The sequence below is a fragment of the Nestor notabilis genome, unplaced genomic scaffold (assembly GCF_000696875.1).
Source record: "Nestor notabilis isolate BGI_N333 unplaced genomic scaffold, ASM69687v1 scaffold22951, whole genome shotgun sequence".
Lineage (NCBI taxonomy): Eukaryota > Metazoa > Chordata > Aves > Psittaciformes > Psittacidae > Nestor > Nestor notabilis.
Window position 1 is genome coordinate 328 of NW_009914584.1, and position 15,462 is coordinate 15,789.

At 57.5% G+C, this 15,462-nt stretch overlaps 3 protein-coding genes across 3 annotated transcripts in view; all 3 read left to right on the forward strand.

Moving 5' to 3' along the window:
• The window catches only part of CNPPD1 (cyclin Pas1/PHO80 domain containing 1), a gene marked incomplete at its 5' end in the record, with an annotated part of 4,737 nt that extends 137 nt beyond the window's left edge, over positions 1–4,600 (forward strand). The window contains 6 exon segments of the mRNA XM_010023723.1: positions 1,723–1,813; positions 2,406–2,526; positions 2,619–2,747; positions 2,862–2,923; positions 3,299–3,416; positions 3,894–4,600. Of these exon segments, the coding sequence (XP_010022025.1) occupies positions 1,723–1,813; positions 2,406–2,526; positions 2,619–2,747; positions 2,862–2,923; positions 3,299–3,416; positions 3,894–4,526 (1,154 nt within the window).
• Positions 4,601–6,416: 1,816 nt separating this feature from the next.
• On the forward strand, positions 6,417–12,172 carry SLC23A3 (solute carrier family 23, member 3). The gene is made up of 13 exons (XM_010023724.1): positions 6,417–6,524; positions 6,774–6,934; positions 7,459–7,553; positions 7,860–7,933; positions 8,219–8,400; positions 8,517–8,640; positions 9,016–9,163; positions 9,243–9,496; positions 9,690–9,795; positions 9,871–10,038; positions 10,239–10,334; positions 10,523–10,837; positions 12,018–12,172. Exons 1-13 carry the CDS (start codon positions 6,417–6,419, stop codon positions 12,170–12,172), a joined length of 1,986 nt encoding a protein of 661 aa, XP_010022026.1.
• A 1,007-nt stretch (positions 12,173–13,179) lies between these two features.
• Positions 13,180–14,468, forward strand: NHEJ1 (nonhomologous end-joining factor 1; the record flags this gene model as incomplete). Its single annotated transcript, XM_010023725.1, has 2 exons — positions 13,180–13,365; positions 14,259–14,468. Coding segments are annotated over exons 1-2 (396 nt in total), but the record flags the coding sequence as incomplete, so codon positions are not given.
• Between the last annotated feature and the right edge of the window lie 994 nt (positions 14,469–15,462).

Below are 15,462 nucleotides of genomic sequence, written 5' to 3' on the forward strand. Positions count from 1 at the left end.
GAGTGCTGAGTCAAGGGGGTTGGAAGTAGCCCGGGGCTGAGACCAACAAGTCACCCGCTCCCTTCCAGTGCCAAATCCCACCCCTGCCCAGTCTCCCTTTCTCTGCCCAGCACAGTGGGCAGGGTGCTTTGCTATTAACTGTAAAGACTACCTTGCACTTAGGAAATGCCTCACTCCGTCGGCTGGGGGCGGGAGTGGCACACAGAGAATATCTCTGCAGGCTTATCTGCTCTTACAGCCTTCCTTTGCCAGCTGCTATCAGCTACTGTCAAAAACAAGGCCTAGGGCGATGACATCTGTCCTTGTACAGCTGTGCCGCTGCTACGTGGCAAATTTATGGCACTGTTCTTCAAACAAGATAGAGGTGATAGTGGAAAGAGTCCAGACTAGCAGAAGGAACTAGAAAAGGTCTTTGGCACTGGGTATGGTTACAGGAGGTGGTATGGGGCTGCTGAGGAGAGACATTGAAAAGTGAATTAGTTCCTTCTGGAAAAGAAGAACTATAACCACCCTCAGTGTGCCATGGCTGTGAGATGGGGACAGCAATCAGCTGCTCTCTGTGCCCTCTAGGGCAGGACATGCTGCCATGGGTTAGATCTGTGGGCTGAAGAATTGGGTTTTACATTGGGGCAGAGCCTGGGGGCGCCTCATGTACTTTCTATCACTTGGAGCATTGCTGCTGCCTCTGTGGTGCTGGTGTAGTGGCACAAGGGTGGCTGAGCAGGGCAGAGAGAGCAGCAGGAGCAGTGCAGGAGGCTGGGAGCTGTGTCTGCTTGGCTGTGGATCTTAGCAGTGGTGCAGCTTGACTTACCTGGAGAGGTGCGTTAGGGCAGCGTGTTTTTGAGCTTGGTGGCTGCTGTTGGGCAAGTAGTTCCCATGGGTCTGCAGCCATTCTCTTAGTTGCTGGAAAGACATGGAAAGGAGGGATGGGGAGAGAAGAGGTGCTGGGACGAGCTCTGTTCTTGACTCTGCCAGACAAGGTTTCAGCAGCAAAATGGAGCTGGAGTTGCCTGTCAAATATTTTTTACCAAGCACCAGACTAATGTTGTTTGGGATGCTCTCACTTGGTTCTATCGTGCTGAGAAGTGAGGTGGGAGCTGCTGAAGTCATCTGCCAGCAGCCATCAGTCTCTGGCCTTTTCAAATGCTTGAATGCTAAGGCACATCCGTGAGCGCAGGGAAAACGAGCTGAGATGAGCTGCAGTTCCACCATATTGCTGCTTCCCTACCCTGGTCAGTGCCTTCAGGTTCCTGCTCACGTTAATATGTTGTCCATCGTCATCTCGAGGGGAGCTGTGGTGTGGGAGAAGCTGGATCAGTGCTGACGAGCTCTGGAGGAGGAGGATGCTGGTTGGAGGGGAGCAAAAGACTGGGAAGATGTGGTGTTTGAAGAGGCATCTGAAAGGGCTGCCTGAGGTCCTGTAGGTGAGGGGAGAGTGCCTCTGCACTGACTGCTGGTAACTCCCCTTGACACAGTCGTGCTGGGGAAGTGCTGCTGGGCCTTGGACACTCACATATCCTCTTCCTGCTTTGGTCTGGCTCTGCTGCCCGTTTGTTCGCTCCTCTGTCATCCCTGCCTTTTTATAAGGCCTGTCCTACCTTCATAGCTGAATTTAAACTTGAGGGGCTGAGCAAACACCAAGATTCAATGGGCTTGTGGGGCAAAGGGGAAGGGTGTGAGTGGACTGTGTCATATGGCTCTAAAACCCTTTTGCTGCATTTTCTGTCCTAGATATTGCTGTGGAGTTGCTGCAGAAAGTGGCTCCCAGCCCTATCCGTAGACTCCAGAAGAAATACGTGTCTCATGTATCTCGGTAAGAAGCAAAACCGGTCCCTTCCTGTCCCATGTCAGAACCAGGAGCTCTGGTCTTACCTATGATTCACTTCTGTCCCCCTGGGCCAGCACTGACTTTGTGCTTAAGCCTGATGAGTGTCAGAGAAGGTGGGGGCAGGTGACAAGGACAGCAGGCACAGTGGCTTCCTGACACATCCAGGCTTTCCTCAGGTTGGTCCTGCTCTCTGGGGTGTGCTCTTGTTACTGGGAGTCTGTACTGGCTGGATCTGCAGCTCACTGGGCAGCCACGTCTGAGCCCAGTGCCTGCTCTTGGCAGGCAAGCCCTTACAGCATACCTGGCTGCAAGCAAGGCTGCTCAGTTTGGAGCTGTCTGTGCCTGGCAACAGGAGCTGGGGCTTTCTGCTATCCAGCCTGCATCCCTGCCCTTTATGACGCTGCAGCTCAAGACAGCCAGCATGGAGCTGGAAAGACTGGGATGTATCTAGCTGTCTGTTTACTAAACTCTGCTCCCTCTACCTACATGGGGAAGGAGCAGCCAAGTTGTGCTATGGAGGCTGGGATGTGTGTAGCATGTGGATAACCTTTGGGTTGTTTGTTGCTCTGTGGCACAGGGAAGCTTGCATCTCACCCTGCTCCATGATGCTGGCACTGGTTTACATTGAGAGACTCCGGCACCGGAATCCTGAATACCTCCAGCAAATCTCATCTTCAGACCTCTTCCTGATCTCCATGGTGAGTGGTGTGGGCTGGGGGGTAACTGGGTTGGAGGGAGGCCTGGAGGAGTGCAGGAGGGACTGAGATCCTGTCCTTTGTGCTGCTTTTAGATGGTTGCCAGTAAGTACCTGTATGATGAGGGTGAGGAGGAGGAGGTGTTCAATGACGAGTGGGGAGCAGCAGGGAAGGTGGATGTCCAGACCATGAACACGCTGGAGATGAACTTCCTGAGCGCCATTGTAAGTGGGACTGTCACTGTGGCTGACTCTACTCCCATGAAGGAATAGAAGGACGTGTCTGGGTGCTGGGTGGCCTGTCCTGACTGCCCTGACCTTTCACTGTTGTCCCCACAGGACTGGAGTCTCTACACAGATCCCCGGGAGCTGTTTGAAGTGCTGAGTTGGCTGGAAGGACGGTAGGTGGTGGGGGTGGGTGGATGAGAGTGAACCTTTCATTCACCAGCAGCCGTGGCTCTGCCCCTGCTCAGAGCTTGCCCTGCTGCTGTGAAATAAGAGGTTGGGGTACCCAGGAGCCTTCACTAGGCACTGCAGCTGCTTTCTACAGACCTTTAGCAAGGTCTTCTCCAAGCTTGCCTGGGCTGAAGCTTCTTTGATGGGGAAGGCTTGTGCCACATCCACCATTCCTTTTCTTTTTTTGTTTGTTTTTTGGTTTTTTTTTGTTTGTTTGTTTGTTTTGTTTTTTGGTTTTGGGGTTGTTTTTTGTGGGGTTTTTTTTTTGGGTTTTTTTTTTTTGTTTTGTTTTTGGTTTTGGTTTTTTTGTTTTCCTGCAGTGTGGCAGAAAAGCAGGGCATGTGGCGTGGCTGGTTCACCTACACGGATGTGTGTGTCCTCATGGAGCAGTCCATGTGGCAGCATGTGTTGGGCCAGTTCTACCAGCAAGTGGTGAAGGTAAGAGCATGACACAGCAGCTACTTGCAAGAACATGGGACCCATGGGTTTGGAGCAGAACCCTGTTTCACACTGGGAGCAGCAGCTTGGTTTATTTCCTGTTGAAAAGGGAAGCTGTCAGAAGCCAGGAGATGTTGATTTGCAGCTGTGCTGCCTGGGGCACTGGAGCCTCGTGCTGGATTAGCCTGTGCTCTGTGCTGGACTGCAGCCCCGCAAGTCATAGTGCAAGGTCATAGTGAGAACTGGGTGCTGACTGGGGATTTAAACATGAGCTGTTAGGATTTTAGTTGGGGAGCTTTGGTTTGTGGTATTTAGGCCCTCTTTGAACAGGCTGTGAGCCACCTGCTGTTACCAGCATGGCTGACTGCTCCCCAGCATCCTGCACTGGTGGTGCTGTTTGCCATCACAGCTGCTGAGTCACAGTTGGCTGTGGGGTGCTGCTGCAGGGTCTTGGTGTAACCGTTGGCTTCCCTGCAGCTGGCCTGTCTCCTGGGCGTGGTGTACCTGACTGGATTTGCTGCTGTCTTTGCCTCTGTTACCATGGTGCACCGGTCTGTGTGCATGAGGAGCATCAGCCCTGCAGCCCCCCGGCCTGCGCTCTTCCCTGAGGAGGGCAGCTGCCAGCTGGATGCCCAGCCAGCCCCAGCCCTTGACCAGCCCCAGCCCGAGTTGCCTGACGTCTCTCCAGCTAGCAGCACCCACTGCCCCAGGGAGAACAAGACAACTGAGGAGCCGTGTCGAGGGGGTGTCACGGCGACTGCGCTCTACCTGTGGGGCAGCATGACGACGGCTCTGTCCTACCCAAAGGCACCTGATCTAACTCAACACAGGAGCCCCCTGCAAGGCCCCTTCCAGAGAGTACCCACTGCCTGTGAGAAGTCAAACCGCACCACCGCTGCTGCAGCCCCAAGCCAACCTGGCCCCTTTGGACTCGCCATGCTCCCAGTTCCCCCAGCGCTCCACTGCCATGTCTGCTCAGCCGGTGTGGGCCCCACGTGGGATGCAGCCCCCAGCTGCAAGGACTGGCTGGACCCCCTGGGGCTGAGGCAGTGCTCTTTGCACACTGCCATGGATCTCAGTAGAATCAAGAGTTTCATTTTTCCCAGCTAGGAGCGTGGGCCAGCAACCTCTTTCCCCTTCCCTCCTAGTGTGGCACAATTCACTTCCTTGCACTTTGGGACTCCTAATCCCTGGGGCTGCATGGGGCTGGAGGCCCCTGCGTTACTTCCAAACCAGCATTTGTGTGTTTCCCTCCCAGGGCAGGGGTGTCTTTCACTTTGGGGGCTGCTGGGACAGGTTGGGGCAGAGCTGTTTTGCTGTTGGGGTGCTAGGGTGGGAACCTACTAGTTGGAGTGTAAAAATGGGGTGCTCTTGGGCTGGGGTGCTAGAGCAAGGGAGGTTGTTGTACTTCTTCCTAGAGCCAGTGGGTGGCCCTTGGTGGTGCTGGGCAGAGGTGGCATGTGGGATGTAGGATGCTGGGGCTGTGTGTGCTGGTTGGAGGGGCTGGGGCAGTGATCCCAGGGGCAGGGTGCTCCCAGGAGGAGGTGGGGTGCCTGGGTTAGGGAAGAGGAGATTGAAGGATGGGAGAGTGAGTGGCCCAAGCAGGCTGGCTATAGCAGCAATTGCCCTTGGGGACTGCCAGGCCACTTCTTGGGAGGTGCAAGGGTCACACCAAGAGGGGACCGTGATGTGTCTGTGCCCTGCTGGGCTTGGAGGCAGTGCAGTGTGGTTAAGACCGATCTTCCTTATCCTGCTTGTGTTTGGTGTTTTGAAATTGGGGTGCTCTGTGACCACATCCCAAACCTCAGTTCTCGATGGCTGTAAACTAACAGTGCCTGACTGCTCCTCGGGGTGGGGAGAAAGCACCTTGTCTTGCTGACCAGCCCAGCTTATTTTGCCCCTTCTTTTTACTGTGGATTTTACACCTGTTTTTCACTCTTTTGTAGATGCAAATCTCTTCCAATAAAAATAGTTCTTGCTGTGCACATCCTCATCCTGCTGAGTTGTTCTGCGCTGGCAGCGTGCATATCCCAGTGAGGAGCTGTGCTTGCTCTCTGAGCTGGTGTGCAAGACAGATCCTGAGTGCTGTCAGTGAGCCTAGGAGCGCTGTGAGCCTGTCCCACAAGGCTCAAGAGGGACCAGGCTCTTTGGTGACAGAAGGGACATTAGGTCTGATGCCTGGGGAAGGCAGGGGAGAGGAGGCTCCCCATGCTTGGGAATGTGGAGAATGTGTGGTCTCCACTGCTCTTTGCTCTCCAAAGTCTGTCCAGTTAATGAATGAGCCCCAAACGACAAGGGCTTGGCAGGGTCACTGTTGTGGTTGGTGGGCGCTGCCCTGTGACAAAAACATGAGCATCTTCCTGTCTGTGCTCCCTTGGGAGCCTTCCTAGCCAAGTGGACAGCTCTTGTCCCTGGCATCCTTGTCCAGCGTCATTATTCAGAGCCCTTCTCCTAGGAGCAAGGGAGACGTGGTAGATCCCCATCAGAGACCCTCCTGGGATGGGCATCGTGCCTACAGAGGGAAAAGGCAGGACCTGGGGGCAGCTTTTAAGGGGCTCTGCAGGGTCTGATGATGGGGAAGGGCTGGACCAGGAAGGTAGGGGGATGCTGTGCTGGGGAGGAACGAGCACAGGCAGACGATCCTGGAGCTGGAAGATGCTGCTGGTAGGGATGCTCCAAGCACATGAAGGAAGAGGTGTTTGTTCTGTGGCCCTGTCTGTCCCTGCACTGTGCACCATGAAAGGCAGGGATGGGACCTAGGCTGTGGGCAGTTTGTACTATCTAGTGTCCTGGTTCTTCTGGTGACAACCCAGAGTGACACTTGCATTCCTAGCTGCAAGGGCAGGTTACTCACCAACTCAAGTTAATGGCTAATCCTGAGGCAGTTCCTGCAGAAGGTGGAAGTTCAGCCCTGTGAGGCTTGTGAGGATCCCTTGGGGAGCGGGACCCTTCCCACCTCTTCTGCCCTGCAAACCAGGAGCAGAGTGGGGAGGCAGGAGCATGAGTGGGGGCCATGGCAGAGTGTCTGGTGCCAGGAGCCCTGTGCTTGCATCCTGCTCACTGCAGAAGATGTGCTCTTGGATGCTGAGCTGTTGCTTAGCCCTTCAGGTAAGGGAGGACCGTGATGAGCAGCCAGAGATCAGAGATGGGGCAATAGGCAGAGGGCTGGGATCCTTGCAAGTGGCAGGGCAGGGGTTGCATCCTGCCAGGCAAAGTGTGCATGGGGCTCTGGCTAGGGTGTGTGGAGAGGGCAGTGGTGGACACTGCTAGGGGGGTGTTGCTGAGCACGCATCCACCTGGGGGGACAGAAATGGGGGCTGCAGCAAGTTGCGACTACCCTCTCTCTTCTCTGCACAGCACCTGGCTGTGCAGGCCTCCTTGCTCTGCATCTTCCACCTCCTCCTGCTGCCCACCCTGCCCGAGGAGCCACTCCACAGCCAGGCCATCAGCGAGCTGCTGGCACGCAGCCTCTTTGCCTGCGGTATCTCCACGGTGCTACAGACCACCCTGGGGAGCTGGTGAGAATGGGGGGACAAAGCAGATGGAGGAGGGTGATGCCATGGTAGGGCATGTCTCTGCCCCCTCCTAGGCTGTGGGAAGACAGGCTTTGCTGGAGGTGGGAAAGGGCACTAGGATAACCCCTTGCCCTGCATCTCTGCACAGCTCTCTCCCTCCCTGCCATCACTGCATCCTCCTCTCTCATGCATCCCTCTAGCAAAACTGCTGTGCTTTCCCTCTAGCTCCTCACTGCCATGCTCCAGCATCACATGCGGCACCTCCAGCCCATCTGATGCCTGTGCTGCCCATGCTCTGCAGGGGCTGGGTGTGTGCTTTGGCAAAAGCCCCCAACTTCTGTGCACATCCAGTGTGCTGCTGCTTGGGATGTGCTAAGGGCACATTTGGGATGTGAGGTGACCTCCTGCCATTCTGGGGTTCTCATCTCCTACCCTTCTGATCCCTCAGTCCACTGGGAGGCGGGGCTTTGGGAGCAGCCATGTCCCCTCTTTCCTCCCTCATGTGCCCTTGCTGTCCCCTTCCCCAGGCTGCCGCTGGTTCACATCCCATCCTTCGAGTACCTGGTGCCTGCCATGGTGCTGAGCTCCCACCTGTCCCTTGGTGCCAGCATGGACAGAAATGGTGAGCACAGCCCTGGAGCCTTCATCCCACAGGACATCCCATGCCAGTGCCAGGGGATGTGCTCAGCACATAGGGTGGGGGTGAGGAGCAGCAAGGAGTCCTGCCTGCTGGCTCCTCTGGTGGTGGTGCACAGCACTGTGCTCTCCCCTGACAGCACCTGGTTGCCACCTGGTCAGGGCTTATAGGAGTGGGGATGCTGGAATGCTGGCCCTTCTCTGGCCAGCAGCCTGCATGCTGTGTGCTCTTGGACCTGGCTCCAAAAGCCCAGTGTCCATGTGCATCACATCGTCCAAAATTCCCTCCTAGGCACAGCCGTGGCCAGTGTGTGCCCTGCACCACACTGCATTGTTGCAGGGAGCTGGGCTGCCCCGCTGCGAGAGGTGGGTGCTCAAGCACTGGGCTGGGAGTCCCGATTCTCAGATGCCACCTGTATCACTTCATCCCCATCCCTCCTGGGGATTACCATCAATAGGGGAGAAACAAGGGGATGTGCAAAGGCAGTGGAGTTCATGGTGTATGTGGGTGCATGTGTTCCCTTGGGCCTGGGATGAACAGAGCACAGGGAACAAGTAACACTACCAGTGTAGTGGGAGTGTGTCCAAGGGAAAGTGTTGGTCTGCTCTCCATGTATTCTACCGCATGGGTCCCATCATTTTCTCCCGCAGGTCTCTGGAGCTGTGCTGGTCTCTGGGCTGGTTCAGCTGGTGCTGGGACTGTCTGGTGTGTGCGGGTGGGCAGCTCGGCACTGTGGGCCCATGGTCCTGGCTCCCAGCCTCTCCATCATCGGGCTGTCTGCATACAAGGAGGCTGCTTTCTTCTGCTCCACTAACTGGGTGGTAGCTCTACTGTATGTGGGCTTACCTTCACCATGGAGATGGGAATGGGGTATCCTCACAGTGCATGGCACGCTTTTGGGGCCCTGTCACCATGATGCTGCATGGTGACCTGTCCTCCTTCTCCTAGGCTCATGCTCCTCACTGTCACCTTCTCCCAGCACCTGGGGTCTTGCTGCCTGCCCTTCTGTGCCTGGCCCCAGGCTTGGAGAGGCTCCATTGAGCCACCTGTGCCCACCCTGCGCACATTCTCGGTACTATAGCTTGTCTGTTCCTGCTCCCTCTGCTGCACCCAGGCTTCTCTCTGAGCCTGGTTCTTTGGTGTGGGGTTAGGTAGGACTTAGTGGCCCTAGAACAGAGCTGGGAGCAGAAACAGGGGTGAGAAGTCCTGGTGCAGCTCCCAGGGTGTGGGTGCTGCTGGGGGAGCATAGGGGACCTGTGTTCAAGGGTGTAGGAGCAGCAGAGCCTGGGGTGCTCCCTGCAGGGGTAAGGGGAGATGTAGCATGGCTCCCTGGGAGAGGTGACAGGGCAAGGACCTGTTGTCTGGGGCACAGCAGATGGATGGGGTGCTGGCCAGGGCAGGCAGGGGAGGAGGGTGCCCTGCTGAGTGTCCCCTTGCTGCCTTGCAGGTACTGCTCCCATTTGCTGGTGTCTGCATCATCTGTGCCATCCTCAACCATCTCCACATCCCCTGGGAATCACTGCACCTGGCCATGGCACAGCTGTCCTGGGCCAACAGCAGCTTCCATGCCCCTTGGGTCCGCATCCCCTATGCAGGTGGGGGCTAGTAAGGCTGCATGCAGCCATCAGCCTTCAGCCAGGTCCTCTATCACCCATCCTTCTTCTTCTGCTGCAGGCGAATGGGGGTGGCCACTGCTCACCCCCCGGGTGCTGGCAGTGGGCATTGCCATGGCCATCGGCTGCAGCATGAACTCGGTGGGCTGCTACGTGCTGTGCAGGAGGCTGCTGCGAGCCCCCCAGCTGCCCCCTGATGCCTGCAACCGGGGGCTCTGCACAGAAGGGCTGGGCAGCCTCCTGGCAGGGCTGCTGGGTGCCCCGGGGGGCACAGCTGCCAGCATTGCCAATGCCTGCACCATCGGCCTCACACAGGTATGCCCAGGGTTGGGAGGAGGGTCAGCAGGGGATGGAGAGGTAATGGACCGGGAAGGGTGAGGCACCTGTAGCATCCAAGCTGTCACTGAGTTATCACTGGGAAAGGCAAGTCTATATGGCAGGATGTGGCGGGGGACAGAGTGGGGAGCGATGGTCCCTATCCTCACTTTCCTGTCCTCCTTTCTGCCAGACTGGCTCTCGCCTCTCGGTGCAAATAAGTGCGCTGGCGTGTGTGGTGCTGGGCATGTCCCCGAGGCTGGCAGGGCTCCTCACCCACATCCCGCTGGCTGTTCACGGTGGGTACCCTGCTATTCCCCTGCACCACGGTGCCCACAGCCTGCCTGGCGCTGCCTAACTCCTGGCCCTTGCAGGAGGGGTGCTCTGCGTCACCTATGCCGTAGCTGTGGGCACAGGGATCTCCTACTTCCAGTATGCGGATATCGACTCGGGGAGGAACATCTTCATCGTTGGCTTTGCCATGTTCATGGCACTGCTGGTGCCGCGGTGGTTTGGCACGGCTCTGTCTCACCTGGCCACAGGTAGCAGGGACATTCCCCAGGAAAGGCAAAGCCTCAGGTCCTGGGGCATGGTGACCACACTTCTCCAATATCCTGGGAGGCTGGGTCTGCTCATGGCAGCAGGCAGCTCCCTCTCCAACCCCTGGATCTGCCGTGGCAGCTCCTGGCCCTTTCCTGCTTGGGCTGGGATGTCCAGGGTGATTGTGGCACCATCTCTGCAGGCTGGGTGCCCCTGGACCTCCTCTTCCTTTCCCTGCTCACGGCACCTGTTGTCTTAACTGGCTCCTTGTCATTTCTCCTGGAGAACACAGTCTCAGGTGGGGGGCTGCTCTAGGTACTCTGCATGAGCCACTGCTCTGAGGGCTGCATCTGGCTATGGGACTGTTCCCCAGCCGCCAGCTCTGCCTGCAGGCAGCCCTGCTGGGGGTCCTGGGACTGGTGTGGGTTGGGACAGTGCAGCTGGAGAAAGGGGCTCCCATCACCCTGCTCACTGCTGTGCTTGCAGGAACCCTGGAAGAGCGAGGGTTGCTCTCTGATCTGGGGCTATGGAGAGCTGCGTCAGGCAATCGACATCCCCATGGACAGACAGGCAAAGCCAGCCAGGCATATGGGCTTCCTGCTGGGCTGAGAAGGCTCCTGCCATCCTCCTGCAAAGCCTTCCCCTGCTGCTTCCTCTGCCCGAGGAGCAAGGAAGAGGAGGAGAAGGAGGATGTGGAGGAGGGCAGCTGTGTCACTGAGGAGGGGACCACTGCCCCAGGGGAAGGGATGCACCTGCTCCCCAAACCTGGCTCAGGGGAGCCACAGCTGCCCAGGAGGACGAGTGAGATGGAGATGGCTGCACGGACACCACGGCCTGACTCTGCAGCATGCGGACACCTCATGGGGGACCAGCGCTGTGCCCCAAAGGCAGCTTGTGAGCCACATTGCTCCTAGTTTCTGAAGCCCACATGGACTGAAGGGACTTGTGCTTCCACACTCCCAGCACAAAACTCATTTCCCTGCTTTGGAGTGAGCTATAAAACCTTCAACCAACTTTGCTCTTTCCAGTGATTTCCTTTCTAGTCAGGATTTGCCTAGGAGATGCTAGCCCACCATCCCTTGGTACCCTGAAGACTGCAACTACAGAGGGCCTGGGCACCTGGTGTCACTGCAGCTGGGGATATGGGTGCCCCTAAAGCCCACCATCAGCCTGTGGCCATGGTTGGGGAAGGGCTCAAGGGCTCAGTGCTTTGACCATCCCCAAAGGGCTCTGCTGACCTGCTGGCACCATCCTCAGGAAGGGCTGGGTCTCCATCTCCTCCCTGCTGCCACCACCAGTCTGAACCAGCCTGCAAAAGCCCAGCAGTGGGGCAGGAAAGGCTGGGGCTTTGCAGCCTTTGAGTGATGCAACCTCGCCCTGGGTGCAAGCTCAGAGGAAGGACAAACTTGGGCTGGGATGATGGTGGAGCTCATCCATGGGAGCACCCTAACATGGACCCTGCACCCATCTGGCCCTGCACTCCAGCTGTGCCAAAAGCCCGACTGGGTCCAGCACCCTGCCTGGGTCCTGAACCCCAAATCCTCCTGCATCCTAACCTGGGCAGGCAACCCCATCCATCCTGCACCCTGCCTGGGTCCGGCACTCCAAAGCCCCTGCCTACTCCCACATCCCCGGGCACCCCTTTCGGATGCAATCCGTCTGGGATGACCCTTCCCCGGCCCCGCCCCGAGGGCGGCCGCAGCCGGCATGGTAGGGAGAGGAAGTGAGGGGAGGGCGTGAATAGGGTGCAAATGGGGGGCTCGGAGGCAGTGCGGGGGGGCAGTTAGTGGGTGCAGGGTGGATGGTCTCAGTGCATGGGCTGCAGGCGGGGGATTACAGTCACCGCATGGGTGCCGGGGGGGGTGTCAGTGCCCGGGGCAAGGATGAGGCTGTGCTCAGCGTGGAGGGGCTGGGAGTGCGCGGTGTCCACGGTCCCTGCCAGGCTGGCACAGCCCTGGTCTGCGGTGACCTCTGAGCCCAGTCCCCGGACATGGGGGCACAGGCACCTGCAGCCCCAGCTACGTGGGGCTCGCTGTGGCGCAGCAAAGTCCCAGCAAGAAGCCTGGGAAAGTTGCGGTGTGGGTGCATGCCCTGTGCCGTGCCTGCGCGGGCACCCTGCGGCTGCTTGAGGAATAAACCCGAGGCCAAGGGACGGGACCCATGGCGGTTGCTGCCTCTCCCGGCTCGTAACAGCAGCAAGCACAAAACAAAGTCGTGAGGCGTTTCAGTCCCCATCAGCGCAGCGTCTTGGCCATGGCACCTCCTGTGATAACTGAGGATGCTCAAGACGTGCGAGCTCGGGTCCTCGTCCTTGTCAACAGCCGAATGACTAGGAACGCTCTCTCCTTCGGTTCTGAGGGAGGATGGCCACTTCCGTGCTGGTGACCCATGGCGTACACATCCGGCGCGCCCTGCGGAAGAGGGCAGCATGCTGGGAGCTGTAGTCCGGACCTCGCCTCCGGCCCGGCACTGGTCGCCTGTGCAAGTCCCTCACCCAGACAGCCTTTGGCCCACCTGCTCCTCTTGCCGCCGGGTAACTCCGCGGCACCCCAGTGCTGCGGGCACTCTGGGATCACTGTGTGCCCGAGTGTTTGGGCAGGCATAGAGACCGTCACAGGGAAGTGCGGGAAGCGGCAGTGTTCGCGGGCAGCGTGCGCTGCTGCCGGCACTGTGCCGGCACTAGTGCAGGCAGGGAACGGTGCGTGGCTCACATGGAGCACGGGGATGCTATGTTCAAGCAGGAGGGGGGCTGTAGCACCCCACTGTCCGTCCCAGTGCAAGCAGGGCAGCTTAAATGTTAATTTGAACGTAGAGGTCTTGCCATCCTAAGGGTAGCAAGCACTGGAAGACGCTGGGAAGGCAGCAATTACATTGCTGTGCGTCTGCTGGTGCATTTGGGGTGCTTATTGTGAGCTGGGGTAGAAACTGCCCAGAGCTCCCCAAAACGCCCGCCCATGCAGTGCTGCATGCATGTTAAGGGAGGTGTGTGACCAGAGCTGGCTGAGCACCCTCACCTCCCGGCTGCGAGGTGGGGCTGGCATCATGAAGGGGTGGGCAGGTACCAAGGGTCCCTGTGAGGCCACCCCAGAGCTTGGAGTCTTCCTGGGTTTGGGTAAGGCAGAGACATGATTGCTCTTTTGCAGATGGAGGGCTCTGAGGAGCTGGAGAGCAGCCTCCTGACACAGCCCTGGGCTTCTGTTTGCCTTGGCGAGTCCACTTTCCTTGCCAAAGTGTGCTTTAGAGATACTGGCTACATCCTGCTGATCTCTGACCTCAGCAGCGTCTGGTACGAGAGTGCAGATGCCAAGGCCGTGGGACAAAGGTCCAAGGTGAGTGTCTGGAAAGTCCAGGGACCTCCTTTTCTCCTCACAGCAGCTGACATTCCAGCATAAACTGCTTGGTGGGACAATGGCTGTTGGATCTGACAAGGCTGGGGTGCAAATGCCTGGCCTGGAAAGTCCCTGGGCAGCTCTGCCAAAGCAGTACTACCCTGAACAGCCAAGCACTCTCCTCCTGGGAGAGTGGGCTAAGCTATTGAAGATGCCTATGGCAGCTAGGTGTTCACTGCGGCTGTGTGCTGAGGCTGGCACACTGGTTTCTACTGTGGGCTGAATTAACAGCTTGTTTCCTCAGGACCAGTGCTAAGGAGGAGCTTGAAACAAGGCTGCCTTCCCACCAGTGATGGGGAGACTCCTGCTCACATTCAGAGGAGACATAGGCTCTCATGGGATTTCCTGTTATCATGGCCCCCGAAACACATGGGGCCACACCTCATCCCCTCACCCCAGCGTGTGTCCCCCGCCACCTAGGTCACCCCTGCCTGCCATGTCCCTCTGCCACAAAGTGCTGTGCTGAGCAGCTGCTGGCAGGAGGGGTGGGCATGCAGGGACAGCTATCTCCCAGTGCTGGCAGGTTACCTGAGCTGTGACAGCTCTTGGCCAGCCTGAGACACTCATGGTGGCATGTGGGGCAGATGCACTAGTGGAGACCATTGCACCCTGCCCACCACTCAGACTTCTGGTTTGGCAGTGCAGGGGAGCCTTCACGGCTTGGCTGTGGAATATCCTGTCACAGGGCTAGAAGCTGAGGCCCAGGGATGGCTTTTGCAGCAGTGGGACATGCAGAAGTAGTTTGGCTCCTTCTGTGCTGGAATTTCTCCTGCTTATTTCCCAGTGCCGAGCTCCCAGGGCATTGCTGTACCCCTAAACTTGCCTTTCCTCAGGAGCTGAACAAGCGGCTGACAGTCCAGGTGTCTTCCTTCCTGCACCACTTGCGCAAGCTGATGCACCCCTTGCTGGCAGGGCAGCCGGATGCTACCACCTCCTTCTCCTACCACCACACTGCCAGCGGGCTCAGCCTGCACGTGAAGAGTGAGCTCTTAGGACTGCCCTTCCACTGGGACTTCCACTGCTGCCCTGCTCCTGTGGAGATGGTGAGTGAAGCTGTGGAGAGTTTTGGGAGGGGAATGGCCAAAATTAAGGATGGTCTCCTAATGCTTGGAAGCTTCTGGGTGGTCTTGGGCTGCGCTGGTGGCTGTCGGGTGCCTGGCTCTGCCTATGGCTATGATTCTATGGCTGACCCTCCCATGGAATCATAGAACTGTTTGGGTTGGAAAGGACCTTAAGAGAGTCTTGTTCCAAACCCCCTGCCATGAGCAGGGACACCACACCCTAGACCAGGTTGCTGAAGGCCCTGTCCAGCTTGGCCTTGAACACTGCCAGGGATGGAGCATTTACCACTTCTTTGGGCAACCTGTTCCAGTACATCACCACTCTTACAGTAAAGAATTTCTTCCTTCTATCTCATCTAAATCTCCCCTGTTTAAGTTTAAACCCCTTATCCTTTGTCCTAATGCTATAGTTCCTGATGAAGAGTCCCTCTCCAGCATCCTTATAGGCCCCCTTTAGATACCGAAAGGTCTCCACGACCTAGATCTTCAGATATTATGAGGTGTCCATGCAGCCTTTTCTTCTCCAGGCAGAACAGCCCCAACTTTCTCAGACTGTCTTCATACAGGAGGTGCTCCAGCCCCCTTATCCTCGTGGCCCTCCTCTGGACTTGCTCCAACAGCTCCGTGTCCTTCTTATACAGTTCCATGTCCTTCCTGTGGTTCACTGTCCCAATCTCTTCCCACTGAAGCTTTGGCTCCTTGGTTGGTGTCTTGCAGCAAGGCAAGGACGGTCCAGCAGATGCTGGTACCAGGGCAGCAGGGAGATGTCCAATTTGGGATGATGCCCTGCCAGCACCCCGCACAGTAGAGTGATGCTGTTCTCCTTTGGTGCATGCCATGATACGGGGCACAGAGCAGTGGGTACCCCCAAAGGACCCGCAGGCACTCTTGTCACAACTGAGGGAATTAAAGCGGAGTCTCCCTGGCTTTTAAGAGGCTGCTCTTACCACGGGGCTGCCCAGCATTGAGTTTCGGG